The sequence below is a fragment of the Diaporthe batatas genome (assembly GCF_019321695.1).
Source record: "Diaporthe batatas strain CRI 302-4 chromosome Unknown Contig00005, whole genome shotgun sequence".
NCBI classification, from domain to species: Eukaryota; Fungi; Ascomycota; class Sordariomycetes; order Diaporthales; family Diaporthaceae; genus Diaporthe; species Diaporthe batatas.
Window position 1 is genome coordinate 991796 of NW_025408552.1, and position 19726 is coordinate 1011521.

A 19726-nucleotide genomic window follows, 5' to 3' on the forward strand; every position below is an offset into this window, starting at 1 on the left:
CCCTTTTCGTGGACTCCAAGTGACGGGTGTTTGGGCAAGGCCACCAAAGAATCCAGAGATTCAGTTGTACCCGCCCCTGCTTGTCCTGCCATCATTTTGGATCTGCACTTGACTCTGGGCCTGCTGGGCCCAGCTATTACTATTAATGCCCATCGTGATCGGGTCGCCGAAGCCCGCAAAGCTGCCGGTTTGAGGGTCGAAGGGGAACAGGGCGTTGATAGCCTCCTCCTGGTAAGTTGACTATTTTGGCACCGCCCGTCTCGTTAGTGAATCAATTCATGGACGGTAGTGTGACCAAAAAGAGGAGGAGAGGAGGTAGGACTGACCCATTCATTTTCCAAGTGACCCGTTGCGCCCATGCTCCCGCCACCGGCCACCATCGACGCAACCATTCCGGCCGTGTTCCCCGGTCTTGGGTCGCTGCCAGTTGCTATGGAGCCAGTCTCGCTGCTCGAGTTTTCTGGGCTTTCGGAGTCCAGCAGATGCTGTGTGGGCGCGCTAGAGTGAGTCCAAGGCCCCGCCATGTTGGGATTCGGCCCATTTACATCCTTCTGGTGCTGTGGTTGAGGGGGAGCCGGCGTTGCTGGACCTTGTGATCCAGTCCGCACCGCTGGGAAATTTTGCTGCTGCTGACATCGCATTGATGCTGGTGGAATCGATGAACTATCGCCATTTACTTCGTCTCTCAAAGCGGACAGTGGGACGCTATGGTTGTATGCTGAGCCGAGACCGGGGGCCATTCGTTGCGAATGCTGCTGCGCTGACGGTGCCATCGCCGCCGGCGCGGGTGCGGATCTCGCAGCAGATCTCGCAGCAGAAGTAGAATCAGAAGCGCTGCCACCACCATCAGCACTGGCTTCCCTCACAGGCTGTTGAGATGGACTCGCGGCCGCAGTCCATGTCGGCGCCCTCATCTTCCGCATGCTCATGTACGCCCCCATCTTGGTCATGATCTCCGAGAGCACCTGTTTGCCCTTTTCCTCGTTTGTCAGATGTTGATCTAAGCCAAAGACATAATCAAGACACGCCCATATCCTGTTTGCGTCCCTGTGGGCTGGGTGGTAGAACATCTCCGTCGCCAGGATCAGCGCCGCCTGGTACTGCTGATACGCCCCGTTGTACCATCTCCACAATTGAAAGGCCGGGCTGGTGTCGAGCTGGATGGCGATCTCGATGATGGTGACGGCGCTCGTGATCAAGACGGAGCGCAGGCGCTGCGGCATAGGGCTGGCCGTGTTGGCGTAGTAGGGGTGGAGGACCATGACGTGCAGCCGGTACATGAGCAGGTGCATGACGAGCTTGGCATACCGCTGGATGGGGACGCGCTCGTCGAGGAGGTGGTTGTAGCTGTCAAACATGCGCTTGCGGAAGTTCTCGATCTTGGTGAGGACCTGCGTGAGGGTGATCTTGCGCGCCTCGAGCTTGCGCCTGTCAGCCCATATGATGCGCATCATCTCGTTGACCTCGAAGCGGATCAGCGGGAAAAGCATCGTCGTCCAGTTGCCGGCCACGCACAGCTGCCGCGTCAGACCTGACAGCTGCTCTTCCTCGCAATTGTCCGGCAGCCAGGTGTCATAGTCCTCCCTCCTGATGGCCGGCTTAGGACCCTGGGCCTCGCACGTCCGGATGTCCAAGAAGCACAGCTGGTGCCATATCAGGCGCCGGACGTGTGTCTCCAAGGCGTTGAGGTTGTACGCTCTGCTTCCGTCTCGGTGTAGGCCCATACACTCTGCCATCCGGACTGCCGCGCCGACAAGCACGGAATGAGCTCGTGAGACCTCCTCCCGGCAGAGAGGGATCTTGGGACAGGTCAGCACGAAACTCCCGCGTCGCCAAAAGACCACATGGCAGGACTACTAACCATGTACATCACAAATGCCTGTAAGGTCTCCACCCTCGTGGTCCTGAGGAAGTTGGACTTGCTCAGTGCAACCTCGGTCCCGACCTTCATATTCTCGACCAGGTTGGCCTTGGTCAAGCCGAATTCTCGGTTGATTGCCGTCTCGTCCAGTGCGACGGCGGCACTCAACCACGCGGAAAACACCACAGCCTGAGCTGAGGCTCGCGGTTCATAGCCATCCGCCGCCTCCTCCCAGAAAGTGGCATATTGAACTTCGAATGAAGGTCTATGAACGCACCGGGCAATGGGATGCACACTCTCGAAGTAGTACTGAATTAGGCGGTCACCAGCTGGTTTTGTGGGGAGAAAGGTCAACAGACTCGGTGACTGGACCACTTTGCCAAAGAAGACGCCGCTCGTTGGCGGTATGTACGACGTGCCAGGGCGCAAAAATTCGGGCATAGATTGCTCGCCGCCCGTTGAATCGGAGAAAGTGCCTGGTTGGCCCGGCGGCAAGGGCACATTCGGCGGGAATGAGCCACTATCGGGGTGTTGCACGCCACCGGAAAGACCTGCTCGGATCTGAGGAACTGTCAGCCACTTGTTGTTGGTTACCGACGTGACTCGATACCTGGCGAGCCAGCCGAAGCACTTACCTCCTCCGATATCCTCGGCCTGTTCAGACCACCGATTTTCTCTGTAAGCCGCATCTTGCCCACCTGCACACCCAAGTCCATAACGTCGTCCGTTCCATCGGCGTCGTCCTCGTACGTGAGGTCGAGCGCCACCATGGGGGTGATCTCAAGACCCCGCTCCTCGTCGAACTCGCCCTCTACATCGTCGGCAAGTATTCTTTGCTGGTAAAAGCCACGGGATCCGGATTTTGCCACATCTCTCTCCAGTTGGCGCTCCAGGGAGCCGACCTTCTCCTTGATCTCTGTGAGCCGCAGCTGGCTCGCCTCGTCAAGCTTAGGTCCCAGGTACAGGCAATCGCGGGAGAACTTGAGGCAATTGGTGCACGGGTTTGATTTGTTGCACTTCAGCTTGCGCCGCCGACATTCAAGACATGATGTGATCATTCGCATCCTCCGGCGAATCGGCTTTGGGGGGCCAGCCGTGGCGCCGGTGGCGGTGGCAGAGAAGCCTGGCTGCGCTTGCTGCTGCTGTTGGACCCCAGGCATATGCTGTGATGACTGCTGGCGCAATTGCTCCAAGTCCTGTTGATAAACCTGCATCATGTCTGTTGACTCCAGCTCCATGGTCGTTCCAGTCTCGGGCCTCATGCCCATCAAAGGGGAGCCTCCAGCGCCCCGGCTGCCATCTATTGTCATGGACCCAACCAGAGAGCCGTATCCACCTTCATAAACATGGCTTCGACTGCCACTGGCACCATAATTCGCTACAGCTGGGCCAGGAAGATAAGGCAGCGGTCGTGATGGTGGAGAAGGGTCGCGTTCGTGTCCTGAAGATCGATCGGTACCTTCCATTGAAGCTTCTGACCACCCAGCATAAGTGACGATAAAGGAATTAGACAAGGCTGTGGTATCAGCGGAAGACACAATACACAAAGATTAAGCGAGATCAAATCAGGTAGAGGCTGGTGCCCGACAATGAAGTAGTCTCGCTCGTTCCGCCGTGACGGTATGATGCCACTGGTTGACGCACAGCGGTTAGCATAACCTCGGACCAATATTACCTGTAATCAGATTGTGGCCACCGGTGGGCTCGGGACTTGCCCTGGTTCGAAGATCGAGAAAGTGTGGCTTGCACTTGAGATCGATCTGAATTGCCGGCTATGTGCCTCGTCTATCTTGGTATCCAGCTGGCAGGATCTGTGCCACGTTGACAGCCGCCCGAGAACAAGAAATGCCAGCCAAGCTCACGAGGCAGAGCGAACAAGTCTGGTTCTGAGGCTGGTATGGTTAATACGGCCGACGAAGACGAGTTCATACGGCCGTACTGCTGACCTCGATATTGATAGATATCATACCCTTGCTTGTCTGTATGTGCAGGAGAGCATATGGCTTATTATCAAGACGGTATCTGGCAGTGGGATGGCTGTTGGCTTAGATGTGCTTCGATATCGGTCTTCTGCAGAGTGGCTTTGATGTCCCCTGCTCCTTGATCACTCCGGTTGGCATATCCCGACCTGGGGTTTTGGCACAGCACGCAAGAGCTTCACGATGAGAGGAGGAGGGTGTGTGTAGTAACAAAGCGGAAGGAGATTTTCAATACAAGGGTGTTGAGGACGTGGAAATCAGTTGATGTTTTGCGTCTAAGGTCGTCGGGACAGATTCCTGGGGCTGGATATTCATAGACAGGGCAGGAACAAGTTGGCGCACCGAGAGTCGTCGGCACAACAGGAGATGGAGCCTCTCCAGCTGCGCTCCAAAACTGACGTTCCCTATTCTCTTCCTGCCTTGATACCAACAGGAGCACCTGACTCGGTAAAACAAGATGCTGCGCCGAGTCTCGCGTTGCACAAGATCCAGTCCTTGAGAATGGCTAGGGGTGAACCTCTTTCCAGGAAGTTATGCCATGACCCCGGCCATGCGTGTAGTTCCACCAGGCCAAACAACACAACATTGCTGCCACAGGATCCCTGACGCATTTGGAGCAGCCTGGAACGAGAATTGCGGCCTCCTCTACAGCAGAAAATAACCATTCCACTCAGTGATACAGCTTCGCAGAGACTTGTGTTACTCCAGGGGGTGAACGTGTGGCACTGATCAGCGCGGCGCCCGAGGGCGAGGCAGCGAGGCTGTAGACGTGTGGGAGGACACATCGGTGGCGTCCACCGCAAAGGCACCAGGCCAGAGCCTCGAACCAACGGTCGGTGTCGATCGGAACACAACGGCATCTGACCCCAGCAAATAGACAGTCCGCACCATCTAAGATAAGGTGAAGGGGGCGTCCCGTCCTGCGGCCAACCAGGTCGATGTGGCATTTCGTGCTTGCATCGTCTCTCAGGCGGGAAAGATTTCCTGCAAGGCAGTTGGCCACACATTAGCGAGCCGGGTACAAGCCCATGTGGAGAGGGCGCGAGAGGCCGGGAGGATCTAAGGCCTGCGCTTCCCGTGCGACACAAATGACTCTGTGTGCCCTGCCCTGTCACCTCCCACTCCACATCCCCCCCTCTCAACACCTTGCCCTTGTTTCGATGACCTGAATTGCGCAGCTCCAAGTCAGGTTGTTCGTGGACTAGGGCGTGGTGTTTGTTCACATAGATCCAGTGCAGCCGGTAACATTTCGCCAACTGTGTGAGATTTGAGTGTATGGCCATCTAGAGCGAGGGATACATGTAGCAAACTGGATGAGATCAACCAAGCAGAGACGATCAAAAATGGTGGGCCCGATTGTATTGATTGACATTATTCCCACCTAGAAATTGGCCGCAGGATGATACTCCGGTCGGTGTGACTCTTCACAGAGCATGTCAAAAGCATCGCCGTTGAGAGAAGGCTGAACCGCGGCCTTGCTATTCCGCACCCTACGTCGAGCCTTTGCTTCCTTCTTTCCGACCCTGCGCAACTCGTCCCTCTGCCGGTTCTTGGGGAGATGATACCTCCACAAGGGCCAGGTTCTGCCTTGATGTGGCCCTTCGTAGGACTGTCGATGAAAGCTTGATATAATGTGTCGAGTTACTTCTGGTCCTTCAGGGTGCTTGACCCCAGCGGCCAGCTGTCGTCCGTTCCATTCGCGGCGGCGTTTCAACATCATCCCGACCCTAACGCATGCTTCCTCACCCAGCTGCTTGAGAATGATTCCCAAATACCACCGCATTCTCTGTGTACTGCCGCCCTCGCCTCGCTTTAAGACCTCTGTAATTATTCCTGTTAGGCTTGCCAAATCTCGAGCTGTGAGGAATCCTTGAACGTTGGCCAAGTATTTCGTGAAGGCTGCCGTGTGGCGGAATTTTTGTCTTTGTGTCAGGGAAGGAGCAGTAGCGACGATTTTGATGCTCTCTTTGATCCTCATACGCTGGCGGTGCTTCCGTTCTACAACTTCGTCCGGATCCTGCGCCTGCTTGTCGGCCTCCTGGCAGTCTGCCTCCACTGGTACAGTCGAGCTCAGCAGTTTCTCGACAAGGACGGCGGGGTTGATGAGACTGTATTTGGATCTTGTCATGTGCTGTGTAACAAACTTCTCCCAGAAAGCCGGGCCCCAAGAGTTTGTGTCTTTGCCGGTCTGCTTGACGAGTATATCATGCAGCATGAGCGCAGTACGATGATCCGCTGATGTCCAGGCCAACCTTTTCAGAAACCCGTTGCTGAGGTCCTGGGTTTTCGAGAACGTCAGCAATTGGTGAATGAAGGCCTTCGTGCCAACCCGGCGTTGAACGAAGTTCCATAAGCTCCAAAAAATGGCTGTGCATTTCTCGGGGGTGTGTTTCGCGTTGATCGCAAAAGCCAGAGAAGCCAGGGGTGTTTTGTCGTCTTGGTCCATGAACCGTTTCCAGATTCTACGCGTGCTCCGAAGATCAATCAACATCCCTTTGCTTTCCCAATGAAGGAGTAGCAGGTCGCCAAGCTCGGTGTGTGATAATGCTCCACTCCCACGTTTCTCGCATTGCTCCAGCATGCTCTTTAACCGGGACTCCGGGAGGTTGGGCAATCGGGCAAGTATCTGGAGCCAATTGTAGCCCACTCGGGACCACTTTCCTTGATCTCCGCCCTGGAGTCTTGTTGCAATGACAAACATGGACCGATGAATCCTCGGATGGAGGGTCTGCAGGCCCTTCGCTAGATACCCTATCAAGTGCCTGTCGTCAGAGAGCAAGTAGGCGGCCTTGGATATGAAACGTGATGCTTTGCCATGGCATTTTTCAGCAGTCGCCAAACAGTTTCTGGCCGCTCTGAGGTCTCTCCGTCTTTTGTTTTGCTTAGAGACTCTGCGTCGCATGGCACTTTTCCCTGCCAGTCTTAACCTCGCGTTCTGCATGCATGCGTCTGCTCGTCCAGCCCAGGTGGCAGACAATTGCAAGGCCTTGGCTACCTCGGTCTCAACACCCTCTGGTGCATTGCCATGGATCAATGTATCTTGCCAGATTCTGAAGTAAGCGCTGAGTAGATTCAGAATTGCGCCTCTGGTTTTGAAGCGACACATGGGCGGCATGCTTTCCATGAGCAAGGCAAACAATTTGGCTGATTTGACGTTGGCGTCCTGGCGCGCCAGATGCTTTATGAGAATTGCCCATTGTTGAGGACGGGAGCGCAAAAAGCCGGGATTCACCTTTTCAATGGCGTTTATGCCTACTATAACAGAAGAAAGAAGAGGCTGCAGTGAAGGCCTCGTAATTTGTGGCCATACTTGGTGGGCACGTACAAGTGCGCGTCTGCCCAGGTCGTAAACTTCGAAGATTTGAGGTCCCCGTAGTCGGCCGCCCGAGATCTCTTTCTGGAGGGATTTGGTAAAGTCTCGAAACCTTCTTGTAAAAGCTCGAGCAGTCGAAAACGTGTCGTTGAAGAGGGCCTGCAGCTCGAGGCCTATCTGCGGGGTCGTTTCCGCCAGTGTTTGCAGCATTATCTGCTCTCCAGCTGTCACTGTCTCCCTTGAGTCCAGTATTGCCGGAGCCTCTGGTATGACGGCGGGCTCGGTCTGGGGTTCTGGCTCCGCGAGCATAGGGCCAATGTCATCTTCGGCGTCGACCTCAGCGTCGAGCTCGATCCCCGGGATTTTGGGCCAGAATGATGGAGGTTTCGGTGGCTGCCATTGCCATTTTGTCATGTCCGGGGCATTAGGAAGAGCCCACACGGGTATTGAGCCGGCCGACTGGAACGAGTTGAGCTCGGTCATGCGCCGCCTTCCAAGCCGTTGGCGATGATACAGCGGGCCAGGTGCTGAACTGACTGCGCGTTTCCTGGGCGCGGTGGCGTGTACATATTGCTGAAATGCTCGGCTGAGCACATCATCTGTCATCCAGACCGCCTCAATGGGCGCGTGGTGCTGGGCTCGAGTCGCTCGGCAGCATCGTGCGGTCGGTCTCGGAGGCATGGGTTGGCGTGCGAAAAATACCTGGAAGCATTACGCCCAGGCGGTTAAGTCGCGTCAAGTCCTGCACCTTCATCGAATATGGCTTTGGTGCGGATCAATTGGACCTTTGATAAACGGACCAAGGCTGTGGTTGTGGTTGTGGTTGCGGGTGCGGCGACGGTTGCTTTGCTTCAAAATTGACACTCCCACCAGATGAGCGAGCTTTCCCTGTGGTCAGCTCCAATAGCACCGCATTGGCTGGAAGCACGACGCAAGGCGGGCTGGGAGCTGCCGCGGTAGGGTGGCAGCTGCCCCACCATCGAGACCCCTGCGCCGGAGCTCGGTTCGAGCACTGATGCTGTTTACGTCTTACAACGGAATCCACGGATCGAGTTGGAGATTCTCACTGCGGATTTACCCAAATTCACGGCCTCTTCCACAACCAAAAAAAGCCAACATGGGGCAATTCGAGCCACTGCAGAATGATCTGATCCTCAGGACAGCAAGGGGCAAGTTGTTGCCCTACAAGTCTGATCTTTGACCACTGGCGCGAGCAACAACTGACGTCGTCGGTTCACAGGCGAGAAGGTCGAGCGGCCGCCCGTATGGGTGATGCGCCAAGGTACAAAACCCACGACCCCAAGCATCTATGCTGCCCATGGATGAAGCCCGACCATCTTGGCTGATTCCCATGATTGTGAACAGCCGGCCGGTACCTCCCTGAATACCACGAGGCCAAGGGCAGCCGCGACTTCTTCGAGTGCTGCCGCGACCCCGAGGTCGCCTCGACCCTGACCCTCCAGCCCGTCGAGCGCTTCGCCGGGCTCCTCGACGCCGCCATCATCTTCTCCGATATCCTCGTCATACCCCAGGCCATGGGCATGGTCGTCGAGATGGTGGACAAGAAGGGCCCGCACTTCCCGGACCCGCTGAGGTCGCCCGACGACAAGCAGTACGCCGAGGTGTTGCAGCGCCAGGTCGACGTCACAAAGGAGCTCGACTATGTCTACAAGGCCATCACCCTGACGAGGAAGAAGCTGCAGGGCCGCGTCCCCCTCCTTGGTTTCTGCGGCGCCCCGTGGACGCTGCTCTGCTACATGGTGGAGGGCGGCGGCACCAAGATGTTCAAGGAGAGCAAGACGTGGATCTACAAGTACCCAGAGCAGTCAAAGCTGCTGCTACAGAAGATTGCCGAGTTGTGTGTAGACCATCTCGCCCATCAGGTCGAGGCCGGTGCACAGGTATGTTTGCAACAGCTTTGCAAGGCGCGTGCACATTTGACACGGCTGACCGGCGACTCAGATGGTGCAAGTCTTCGATTCATGGGCCGGGGAGCACTCTCCGGCCACTTTCAAGGAGTTCTCAGAGCCGTACCTGAGGTACATAGCGGAGAACCTGCCCAAGAAGCTGAAGTCCCTGGACCTGGAGCCAGTTCCCATGATCGTCTACCCCAAGGGGGCTTGGTATGCCCTGGACGCAATGTGTGATTCGGATTACGATGTCGTCGGCCTGGACTGGCTTCACGACCCTGCAGATGCCGCCACGGTCCGGGGCGACCGAAAGATTGTGCTCCAGGGCAATGCCGACCCTGGTGTCTTGTATGGCTCTCGTGAGGCCATAACGAAGACGGTGAAGAACATGGTGGATGGCTTTGGCTGGGCAGAGAGGAAGCAGGGCTGGATTGTGAACCTTGGACACGGCATAACGCCATTCGTGAAGCCAGATGATCTCAAGTTCTTCTTCCAGGAAGTTCACCGCCTGACACTTGCTGCGTGAGAATCAGTTCCTCGTGACGGAGGCATTGCCCTGCCGCACATAGGTCTATGAATTACATCTTGAAATAGATGGGGACCAAACCTCGCTCAGATAGCTGGCTATAAATCAACAGCAAAGTGCAGCAAAGTGCAGAAAGGCCCTCAGCCCACGAACCTGAATACCACCCTATGGTATACTGTCGAGATCGACGACAGTCCTTTGTGATGTTCGTCAGTCAAACAGAGAAGACTTTTAGCCCATACGGAATGCCAGACACTCACCAACAATTCTTCCAGCCCTTCTCACCGCCAAGGGCTTTACACACACCCTGGCTCTGAGCATTGTCAACGTGCACATCGGCCGATCCTGAAGACGACATTAACATATCACGCACGTCTGGGAGATAGACTGTCACCATCACTTACCCCAACCATCATCACCAAAGCTGTGTTCTCGCAGTACCTTCGTAGCCACCGCCTTTGCCATCCCCTTTCCGCGGTATGGTTCCTGCAATAGTCAGCATTTCGTAGGAAGAAAAGAAAACGGAAAATGCCTCGCCCACGAGCACTCCACCCTCGTACCTCAACATGCAACGTGGACAAAGTCCCAGCAACCCCAACAAACCCCCAAGCAACCAGCGTCCCCTCGGCATCCCGAACAGCCACGCTCGGCTCGCTCATAAGCGTAGCCTCGATCTTGGGGATATAAGTCCGCGACGCAATAAGCGGGACATCCTCACGCCGCACAACATCCCACCTGAGGCCCTCGTGCGCCCCGGGCGGCCCGCCACCTGCCGCCGCCGACGACGACGGCTGCGCCGGGGGCAGCCTCTCGAGGCGGAACAGCCACGCGTCGTGCGGGTTCCAGTAGCTGCTCGTGAGGCCCCTCCTCGCGCACAGCAGCTCGTACGTCGGCTGGTGCAGCCCGCCGACGAGGAACCCGCCGGGCCCGCGGGCGAGCTTGAAGGGCGCGCCCGGCCGCAGCGCCTCCTCGGCCGCGAGCTTGCCGCGCCGGAGGAGCGAGACGGCGAGGTCCAGCACGCGCTCGACCTCGGAGTCGGGCAGCGCGGACGGGTCTGGGGCGTCCTCGAGGGTTGTGTACAGATACATCTCCGTCTCGGGGCCCTTGGAAAGGTCTAGGTAGCAAGCGGCGAAGTGATGCTTGCTTGGTGGTGGTGGTGGTGGTGGCTGCTGGGCCTGGCCTTCTCCGCTGTCGATGGAGCCATCGCTGTCGGTTGCGATGAGATAGCGGGCGTGCTCGGTGGTTCCCTGCGGAAAGTGGGTGAATTGTATGCGTCGGAGGAGGGGCAGTGATTGCGGCAGGTGGTCTCTGAGTCTGCCGAATTCTGTCTCCGGGACTGGAGTTGTGATTTCGGTAACCACAGGCGCCATCCTAGGGGGTTGCTGCTCAATTCACGTTCAATATACCGTTATCTATCTCACGTTGGTCGGGATGAGGCCAAAATCGTCACTAGAGGTGGGGGGGGGGCCAAAATGATGGTATTTGATTTAGGGGTCAATAGGTCACTGGTGACTCAATCATCGTCCTCTGAATAATTTATACTGCCCGTTTTTGATTACCTGCAGCTGCGGTCCAAATCCATGTAAGGTAGCGCTGCATCAGAAGCCAACATGAGAGAATATCCACTCCGGCAAACATCAGGACCGAGACTGTCATTTATCATCATCGTCCCGCAACGCCAAACCTGTTAACGCGGGTATAAGAGAACCAACTCATCATCCTCTTCATTATAACCTCCTTCTCCAAAGTTTTTTTGTCCCAATCGCCAAGCTCACTTTGGCACACCTACCCCCCTCCAAATTGTCTATTCTGCCATCGCTGCGTCCAGTTCTCTGGCTTAGGACTTGGTCACCTGTTGCTTGTCGTTCTTCTTACCGAGCCCCAGAAAGTTCATGCCCTTCTGCGCCAGACTCTCGGGCTGCTTGTCCTCGATGGCGCTTTCGTTCAAGGCGTTCTTTGCTTGCTCGGCCTCCCCGTCCTTGAAGACGTTGCCGGCACCCTGTGGCACCAAGACATTAATTAGCATTTGTTGCGAAAAGGTCTCGGGCACGGCGTGGAAATCCGGGACCACGCTTTGTCTCCACTACGGCGCTCCAAGCCCCATGGTACATCCTATATCGTTCAACTTACACCACGGCCGGAGTGCTGAGCGCCCTGGCTTTCGCGACGGACGACACTAAAAAGAAGCTTTGGTCAGCACAGAGTCGACCATGTCATGGGGCAGCGCATGGCGGAATGACTTGTGGAATGACTTACGGGTTCACGTCCTGGCGAGCACGGGTTTCCGCCGGGTCGACGTTGGCCGCCATATTACCAGCGCCCTAAATGCACAGAATTTAGCAGGCGCTTGCAGGAAGCAGACCAGGCGCACTTACACCCCTGCCAGTGGTCACCAGGTTTGTCTTCAGGGTAGGGGTCTCAAGGTCGGCGGGCTGGATCTTGGGGCTCTTTGTCGAGTCGACGAAGTTGCCGGCGCCCTGCACAATTGTGAGTCAACAAGTGTTATTCGCATATAGGCCGGACCCAAGAGGGCTGGCCACTATTCCGCCGTGTATTTGCGACCTGGGATAGGAAACACGGGTAGTCCTCAAGCGCTGAGATTTTCACTCACTCCACGTCCGCTAGAAACATTGTGTTGTCCTCCGCTCATTTTGTTGTCGTTGCAAGCAAACAATTCGTTGTCTTTGTTGCGAATGCGGACGAGATGTTGCTGTGGACCCTGGTTCTCGTGGGTGGTCTTTTAAGGGACTTCAGGTTCTCTCTCGAAAGGCAAGCCAGGCAGGCGCGAGATTGACACAACGGGCGGGATTCTGACGTCAAGGCAAGTCGATATGAACAGAGATAAGCGAACAAAGAGAGGGTCGCGAACGGGCCGGGACCAGCTTGTTTTTAAGACAAATGAGTCGTGGAATGCGGCCGTGTGTCTTTGGTGCGAGGGACAATCTCCTGAGGCCAGAGAAAACCAAGTCCGTCGCAAGGCTACGCGGGCTTGGCGAACGATGGACCTGGCTGGCCTGGGTTGGCAAACCTGATCACAAGGGGCGGGCAGAGAGAAATTTGATCGCGCAGGTGTGACCTAGGCCGGTTTTTTTTTTCGACTCTTCTCTTTTTCCGGGAAGGAGGTGGACGGACGAGACGAACTGGGGGAGGCAACCTGGGACAAGGCACCAACGCCCAACCCGCGCTGGCTGGGAAGAATCGTTGGTGCCCTGCCCTTTGTTATATCATGATGATTACTCCCAGGGTAAGCAGGACGGTGCCTCATTAGGGTGGTTTGAGTTTCCCGCCCGAGTGAATGCCATTCTTGTGACCACGAGATGCGACAGTTGGACGCCGACCCCAGGCTTGGCCGGGTTGTCATCAACAAACCAAAACGTAATGGAAATGGCTCTCCGGGGTCCAGCCTGACCCAGCAGTGCGGGCGCTGCCGCCGTCCAGACTCGTCCCAGCTAGGGGCGACACGCTGCCTAGTAGACATGATCAATCAATCTGCCGAACCTGCATCCTTTGGGGCCAGCTAATAAGGAACCGGTTGACATGCTCGCCTGCGGAGATGGTGTCATTGTCTCGAACGTGAGCCTCCGGGACGGTGAGCCACACTTGACTAGCATCCATCGCCTTGACATGACTGGTGACAGAAGTTCCAAGGATTCATACCGGTCCATCACGACAGCCTGTACTACACAAGCGTGCGAGAGCATGCGGGGCCGAGGAATGAGAGGAAGAAGAGTCCATTACAATCACAAGTCTATGTCTCCATACTAGGTCAGATTTACTATGGCTGACCCAACACCACGTGCATGAGTGGCCTTTTCCCCTCCATGTCAGAGCCAAGAAGCGCCTAGGTACCTAGGTACCTAGGTATGCTTGCGAGACAACTCCGGTTGCAAACCCAAACCCATGCGCTCGGGTGCGTTCCCAAGTGACATTCCTCCCAGCTGGCCCCAGTGCAGCCCACCCTTCCCTTTTGCCCCACTGATGTCTCGCAGTTGGGTGGCCCGTCCGTACCCTTCCCACCACATCTTGATCAGTTGCCCCTTCTCTTTTTTTTTTCCTTTTTCCTAGCTTGAGCTTGACCTCAGTGAGCTGTGGCCAACAAGCAACAGCCCCGGCACGGATCCAGGCGCTCGGTTACGCCCCGCCCGTTCGTCCTTTTGACTCCTCGGCATCGTCCTTGGCTCCTCCTGCCCCTCGCGATACAACCACACTGTGGTGTGGTGCAGAGGAGTCACTCCTACGGCATGCAGGTCCGTGGATTTGTGAGAATTGACAAAATATCAACGGGCTGAGACCTAGACAGCATGTTAGACGTGCATATAAAGACTTTCGCGATGCTACTTCACTTCCAATGGATCCAATGTTATTATTAGTTGTGTGGGGGATGCACACATGCGCATATAGTATACAAAATACTGCACAAAAAAAAACCAGAATCATATTTGCAGTCGCGGACTAGTCATGTCGCGCCTCCATTACTTCACCTACCCAGGCTTTGGGGGATTCGTAATGGAGCACACGCATTACAACCAAGCGGTACGGGTAGGCGTGCCTTTTTTCAGTTTTCAGACAGCTTAGGTTGTGTAGTCTGTGTCTAGATGATCGCCTCGAGGGTGTCACTATCCCGCAGAGGCTTCTGGAGTCTGGCATGGTGTGCTGTGTTGGTTCTGGGCCATTTCCGGCAGGTGTGCAAAAGAACTCTCTTATTCCCAAGTATTTCTCTCTATAATACTCCATGGCCTATCCCAAGGACGGAATCGCATCACATGACGTCTATATTAATTGACACTGTGCTAATCGCTGCTTGTGTCTTCTCTTACATTCACGCTGATTCATTCCCTCTTGGAACCGTGGATCAGCCTAAGCCGCTTGGTCTCCTGAGATTGGCTTCATAGAAAACGGCCAAGATGCCGGCATCACTCGTCCCTAAAGCCATCAACTGTGTTTGGAGACTTGTAGCAGCCGCACGTCTCGTCCGTACCGAGACAGAGCATTGTTGAAGATTAGCGTTGAAATTTAGCTGACTGTCTCCAATGACTCCTAGAGCAATGCAAAATGTTTCCCGATTTTCTTCGCCAATCCTATGCCTGGCGTCAGCCAAAATACTACTCAATCCAACCGACGGTTGGCAGGGTGATATGGCAAGTTTACCTTGCACCGAAAACAGGTGCTTACACTCCAAGAGACCAGCACGCATGTACCCAGCATTCGGGTGGTCGAATCCGCCCCGTGCAAGGGTAGATAGAGCCTATCGCCCTGGTGGAATTCGGACAAAGGTTGATGCAAATCGGCGTAGAGCTCTCACATTAATGGTATCCAGTTGGTAAGTTGGTGAGGATCTTTCGAGCGCCCCGAGACCAGATCCTAGAACTGGGACAAGACCGAGAGAGGGTAGACCAAGACAAGTGAGCCGCCCTCTCGGTCTCGGCACAGTATCTAAGGACTGATACAGAACTCTCTTGAGGGGCTAATACCCCTTTCTGGGACGACTAGGTGGGTGATGCGGGCGACGACTACTCGTCGTCGTCGTCGTCATCACCTCCACCCCCTTTGCCACCTTCCTTCCTGATTGGAATCTTGATACCCTGGGTCGCGAAACACTTGCTGAGATCCGTGCTGTCACATACACCTGGAAATTTCTTGGCCGAGTACACCTGGAAGACGTCGCTGAACACTGAAGCCAAGATCGGCGCCCTGCCACTCTTCACAGGGACATCGTCCTTTTGGTTGGCCGTCGGTTTGACGTCGACAAAGGAGAATCGGAGCCTGATATCCTGGTTAGAAAGACGGAAAGAAGAGAAACCTCCAACTTAGACGCCCACACGGCTCTTGCGTACCTGAAGGAGCCCTCGGTCCTGACACTCAAGTCCTGCATGACGAACCAGATTCCAATTCTTTCCTTGGTGTCGTGTAGCCTAAAGGCGCTGCCCGCACAGTTCCCGATCAGGTTCCTGGTAAACATGCCCTGAATGCTCGAGCCAGGCGCTCCTCCAATCGATAATCTTTGGCCGCCACCCATACCAGGCTCGAAGACCTGAGGAGGCCGGTACATGGGTGCAAACTCATTAGAATACCCGTAGCCGGGCTGGCCGAATCCATTAGATGCGGGTGGCTGCTGATAAGATTGCACTGCAGATATGGTCAGCCTGGGCAGACAAGAAATCCAGAAGGCGGTATTTGCAGTCAACAAATACCTCGCCATGCGAGCCACCTACCTGGGTTATACTGGTTAGGAGCATAGGGGTTGACGGGTGTTTGGTGCTGCTGGCTGTACAGAGTCATTTGGCTGGGATGAGGGGCGGGATAAGGGGCGATGTTAGCTGCCGCCCGGTACGGCATGGTCTCAATGTTGTTGAAAGACTCGTGGATCGTGGATGATATCGCAGGAGTGGCGGTCGTACTTCTGACAAGGTTCACCTCCCGCGTGCCTGATTCGTCCCAGAGGTCGACGGTCACAACATATTGCGCGAAGTCGATGGAGCTTGGCCAAACGTTAGCACCGAGGCTTGGTGTGCGCTCCGTTCCTTCTCCCGATACTTACTTGACATCGACCTCTCGGCCGGTTTGGACATCTGTGACGACCAGTCTGAGAGCTGGTGGTGGTGTAAGTGGTCTCCGGTCCTGCCGTCACCGTCAGTCCCGGGTCTGAGGGGCCGCGGGGTAGATCATTGGATTGGGTTACCTTGTCACCGAAGCCACACATGCGGGCGCGGATGGGTTGTTGTTCCACCTCGAGACTGTGTGGGCGCGGCGAACATCAGCCTCAGACATCAGGACGAGAATCAGTTGCACAACATGGCCGAGGCCCTGGGTTGTCGAAATGGAAGCAGGTGAGCCCAGATTATAGCTCGGGATTGAGACTTACGCATATCTGCGGTTTCCAACCACTGTGGAAACGGCCTCTAACCTGGTGGTGCCCACCTCGCCAGCCGTGGGCGGGGGTTGCTGCTGGATAGGTGAGGTGGAGGCGGGGCTCGAGTGGGCGTTCTGTTGCTGCTGGTGCTGGTGCTGGTGCTGGTGAGCAGATGGCGGGGGTGGCTGCTGGTATGGCTGCTGTTGATGCTGGGGAGGCTGTTGCTGGTTTTGCTGTGGCTGTTGCTGCTGGTGGTGAGGCGGCTGGTTTTGGTAGGGCGATGGGTGATGTTGATAAGATTGTTGCGGCTGACTGTAGCCGGGCGCGCCACCGTACGAGGGACTGCCGTTGCTCGGAGGTGCCATTGACGGCAGCGGCTGTGGCCGGTGGTAGCTGCTGCCGTGCTGATGAGAGGGGGCTGGCAGCTGGTGAGCGTAGCTGGGAGGCACCGAGCCGTTGGGCGTTCTTGTGAACGAGGCCATGGTGGATGCCCTCGACCCTCGGCGCAGGAGTTCTGGCGACCAAGGCGGCCGTCGCAGTCGGAGTAATGCACGGAAGGACGAGGCCGGTGGCAAGAGACGATGGCTGGCTAGGAGGGAGGCAAGTGGAGGGCCCAAATGTGTATCGTCTCGTGCGGGAGTGTGAGAGCGTCGTGTTGGGAGCGGGCGAGGTGGGTGGGGGGTTCAGTCAGTGTCTGGGATGTGGTTGACGGCGCGCGTATGAGACGATGATTACACAAGAGTCAAGGTCTTCAAAATCGGGAGCTGTGCCCACGAGACAGCTGCGGGATCAGAGCACCAGTACCAGTGCCGAGGGAGGCACAAGTGCAGTGTAGCGTGTGGACCAGTGCGGTCCGGCGGCGACATAAAAGGAACCGCGCAGGTGGCGGCGCGAGAGCTTGAACAAGGCTTTGGAGTTGGGGCCCAGGGTCGCAGGGTCGCTGACAGATGGGGTGGGTTACTCGGCGCGCTGCATGACGGGATTGTGCGGTACAATCAAATCACTGTTGCGAAATGGCGCGCGGAGACAAAGGCGAAGGCGGAGGTGACACTGTCGGCCACCCTCAGGCTGGTCGGGCTGGTCGGGCTGGTGATATGCAGCAGAGCGTACCGCGAGCACGGCAAGGCAGGCAGAAAGAGGGCCGTGAGTTGTAAGCGTGGACGTGAGAGCGGGTGCGAGTGTGAGGTTGAACGTGCAGCGTGCAGCCACTCAGTGTGTGGGTGGGTGTGGGTGTGGGTGTGCGGGCAGGTCGCAGGTCGCAGGTCGCAGATGCTCAGCCTGGAGGTCAGTCAGACAGACAGACAGACAGACATCGGTTTAGATGGCGTAGGGGAGGGTAGTGGTAATGGGCATTTGACAGGCGCCAGATGCGTAGGGCCAACGAACGGCAGCTACGGAGTACCTAATGAGAGGCAGGCCAGGAGACTGACATGTAGGAGACCAGGAGACTTGATGCCTGGCTCTAAATAAGTCTCTCTCTTCTTGTGTCGCGCACCTCTCTCTGCCCCTGCTCCCCTGTTGTTCTCCCTCCTGCCTCTTTATTATTATTATTGCCCAGCAGCAGAGACTAGAAGATGGGATGAGAAGAGACCAGGGCCGGCCCATCACATGTGCCGTTGGGCAGGCCTGGCACGGTACTGTGTGGTACGTGGATACCTAGGTACCTACCTACGAATATGGTATGCTGGCACAAGACGCTCTGGCGGGAAAGGGGGCTGCTGCTGGTGCTGCCGCCGCTCTGCTGCGAGGCGGATGGTTTTGGGGGCGGCACCGGTGGAGTGGATTGGAGGTACGGAAGTACGGAGTCATCTGTACCTGCCCTGCCACCGTGCTGGGTGCGCACACAGCTACGGTGCCGGGATGCCTACTCCGTACCGTGGGGTAGCACCACCACAGCAGCAGAGCACCACAGCCTGCCTGGCCTGCACAGGTGGTGCTAGGATGGCCCAAGCTACGCTACCTTGTCCGTGAGCGAGACGATCTTGGACGCAACCACGACGGCAGCCGGGGCTAGGCCTGATTTGGGCGTGCTTTCCACGGATGGGCGAAATAAGTAATGGCAGGAACGGCTAGCCCTGGGGAGGTACCACATGTGCCCACTCTGGCGCGGACCGGTACCTCGCCCTGCTCACCCGGCCAGCTCCCAGTTGCCCAGTTGGCCCGTCAGCTCGAGCCTGTGTGCTTGTGCGCACCCACCCGTACCGTCCTTTTGTCGCGCCCGTTCCATCGCGCTGGTGGGGAAGTGGGAGAGTCTCTGGGCGGTACGAGGTTGTTGGAGTCGAGTAATATCACCACCTGGGCTGCCAGATGGATCTGCGAGATGCCAGGGTGCCCAGCCCAGCCCACGACACTACACCTCACGCCCCAGTCCCAGTCGCCGTCCACCGTCCACCGCAGCCGCAACCGCAACCGCAACCGCAACCGCAACCCGTAACCCGTAACCCGTAACCCGTAACCCGTAACCCTCATCTGGCGGCGCGCATCCGGCCCCACCATCAAGGACGACGACACATGCTTGACCCTGGCTCGGCGGGCGGGTGTATAAGAAATGACTGGCATAATTCCGGATTCATTCATTTGCTAAACAGTCCAATACCTGGGCTGCCACCCTGTGAGCAGGAGCCATGTAACCTGCGGGCCTCGGACAAAACTCGCAGCCGTGCCAACACCCTGCTGCCACCGCCTGCTCGCCCTCGACCTGCTCAAGTTGAGGGCCAGCGCGGTGCAGTGTGCAGTGTGCAGTACGCAGTAGGCAGCACGCAGCACGCAGCACGCAGTACTCCGTACATTAGAGCCTCTCTGCAACATCATCCCAGGGGCTGGCAATCAGACGACGGATGTGTTCCAGAAGTCTTCGGCAAACCTCGTCTCGTGAGCGCCGAACTCCGCGGGATGACACCCTGTCAGCCTGTGTCCTAACCTTACCGGCCTGGGCCCAAGCCTGGCAAGTCTGGTAATAAACGTGGACGCGAAACCACCACCACCAAGAGACAACCCCACCACCGCCACCTCTCGATCCAACACGGCAACACCCTGGCTCAATGGCAACCAAAGACAAGCAGCTATCCCTGTCGCGGCATGGACTGCCAGACTGTATGGCCGAGGACGATCTGTGTGCTCTGCCAGTCAACCAGTTGTTTTAACACACACACACACACACACAGAAAACATTCACAGAAAACCATTCCAGGGGGCAGAAGGGGACAGAAGGGGGGCGCGCTCCCAACCAGGACTCGCCTCTCTCTCTTGTCCAAGAGCCCCGGGCCCATCCCACCGGTTACTGCTAG

At 56.7% G+C, this 19726-nt stretch overlaps 7 protein-coding genes across 7 annotated transcripts; 1 reads left to right on the plus strand and 6 right to left on the minus strand.

The window, feature by feature from the left end:
- Window positions 1-60: 60 nt before the first annotated feature.
- KVR01_005376 (uncharacterized protein) lies at window positions 61-3327 on the minus strand (the record flags this gene model as incomplete). The annotated part of the gene is made up of 4 exons (XM_044783953.1): window positions 61-240; window positions 327-1799; window positions 1862-2412; window positions 2493-3327. The coding sequence occupies 4 exons, from the start codon at window positions 3325-3327 to the stop codon at window positions 61-63; spliced, it is 3039 nt and encodes a 1012-aa protein (XP_044645821.1).
- Window positions 3328-5221: 1894 nt separating this feature from the next.
- On the minus strand, window positions 5222-6331 carry KVR01_005537 (uncharacterized protein; the record flags this gene model as incomplete). Its single annotated transcript, XM_044791271.1, has 1 exon — window positions 5222-6331. One exon carries the CDS (start codon window positions 6329-6331, stop codon window positions 5222-5224), a length of 1110 nt encoding a protein of 369 aa, XP_044645982.1.
- A 755-nt stretch (window positions 6332-7086) lies between these two features.
- KVR01_005552 (uncharacterized protein) lies at window positions 7087-7636 on the minus strand (the record flags this gene model as incomplete). Its single annotated transcript, XM_044792905.1, has 2 exons — window positions 7087-7092; window positions 7166-7636. 2 exons carry the CDS (start codon window positions 7634-7636, stop codon window positions 7087-7089), a joined length of 477 nt encoding a protein of 158 aa, XP_044645997.1.
- Window positions 7637-8026: 390 nt separating this feature from the next.
- Window positions 8027-9589, plus strand: KVR01_005317 (uroporphyrinogen decarboxylase HEM12; the record flags this gene model as incomplete). Its single annotated transcript, XM_044783275.1, has 4 exons — window positions 8027-8093; window positions 8394-8435; window positions 8519-9054; window positions 9116-9589. The coding sequence occupies 4 exons, from the start codon at window positions 8027-8029 to the stop codon at window positions 9587-9589; spliced, it is 1119 nt and encodes a 372-aa protein (XP_044645762.1).
- A 165-nt stretch (window positions 9590-9754) lies between these two features.
- Window positions 9755-10959, minus strand: KVR01_005034 (uncharacterized protein; the record flags this gene model as incomplete). The annotated part of the gene is made up of 4 exons (XM_044792968.1): window positions 9755-9785; window positions 9850-9934; window positions 9994-10075; window positions 10150-10959. 4 exons carry the CDS (start codon window positions 10957-10959, stop codon window positions 9755-9757), a joined length of 1008 nt encoding a protein of 335 aa, XP_044645479.1.
- Window positions 10960-11050: 91 nt separating this feature from the next.
- On the minus strand, window positions 11051-12879 carry KVR01_005713 (uncharacterized protein). Its single transcript, XM_044783934.1, has 5 exons — window positions 12201-12879; window positions 11965-12066; window positions 11846-11910; window positions 11720-11765; window positions 11051-11588 (listed from the first exon to the last, which is right to left on the minus strand). The coding sequence occupies exons 1-5, from the start codon at window positions 12237-12239 to the stop codon at window positions 11427-11429; spliced, it is 414 nt and encodes a 137-aa protein (XP_044646158.1). The 5' UTR covers window positions 12240-12879; the 3' UTR covers window positions 11051-11426.
- Window positions 12880-14268: 1389 nt separating this feature from the next.
- Window positions 14269-18004, minus strand: KVR01_005590 (uncharacterized protein). Its single transcript, XM_044784147.1, has 7 exons — window positions 16452-18004; window positions 16269-16323; window positions 16128-16207; window positions 15802-16067; window positions 15424-15715; window positions 14738-15352; window positions 14269-14667 (listed from the first exon to the last, which is right to left on the minus strand). Exons 1-6 carry the CDS (start codon window positions 16919-16921, stop codon window positions 15100-15102), a joined length of 1416 nt encoding a protein of 471 aa, XP_044646035.1. The 5' UTR covers window positions 16922-18004; the 3' UTR covers window positions 14269-14667; window positions 14738-15099.
- Between the last annotated feature and the right edge of the window lie 1722 nt (window positions 18005-19726).

Bases quoted from the DNA above. Each gene is read 5' to 3' on its own strand.
- KVR01_005713 (XM_044783934.1), bottom strand. From the start codon at position 12,239: ATGAGCGGAGGACAACACAATGTTTCTAGCGGACGTGGA. The intron at 12,067-12,200 runs GTGAGTGAAAAT...ACAATTGTGCAG, and splicing joins ATGTTTCTAGCGGACGTGGA to GGCGCCGGCAACTTCGTCGA. The intron at 11,766-11,845 runs GTAAGTCATTCC...GCTTCTTTTTAG, and splicing joins GCTCGCCAGGACGTGAACCC to TGTCGTCCGTCGCGAAAGCC.
- KVR01_005590 (XM_044784147.1), bottom strand. From the start codon at position 16,921: ATGGCCTCGTTCACAAGAACGCCCAACGGCTCGGTGCCTCCCAGCTAC. The intron at 16,324-16,451 runs GTAAGTCTCAAT...GCGCCCACACAG, and splicing joins GTTGGAAACCGCAGATATGC to TCTCGAGGTGGAACAACAAC. The intron at 15,716-15,801 runs GTAGGTGGCTCG...CCATATCTGCAG, and splicing joins TCCTAACCAGTATAACCCAG to TGCAATCTTATCAGCAGCCA.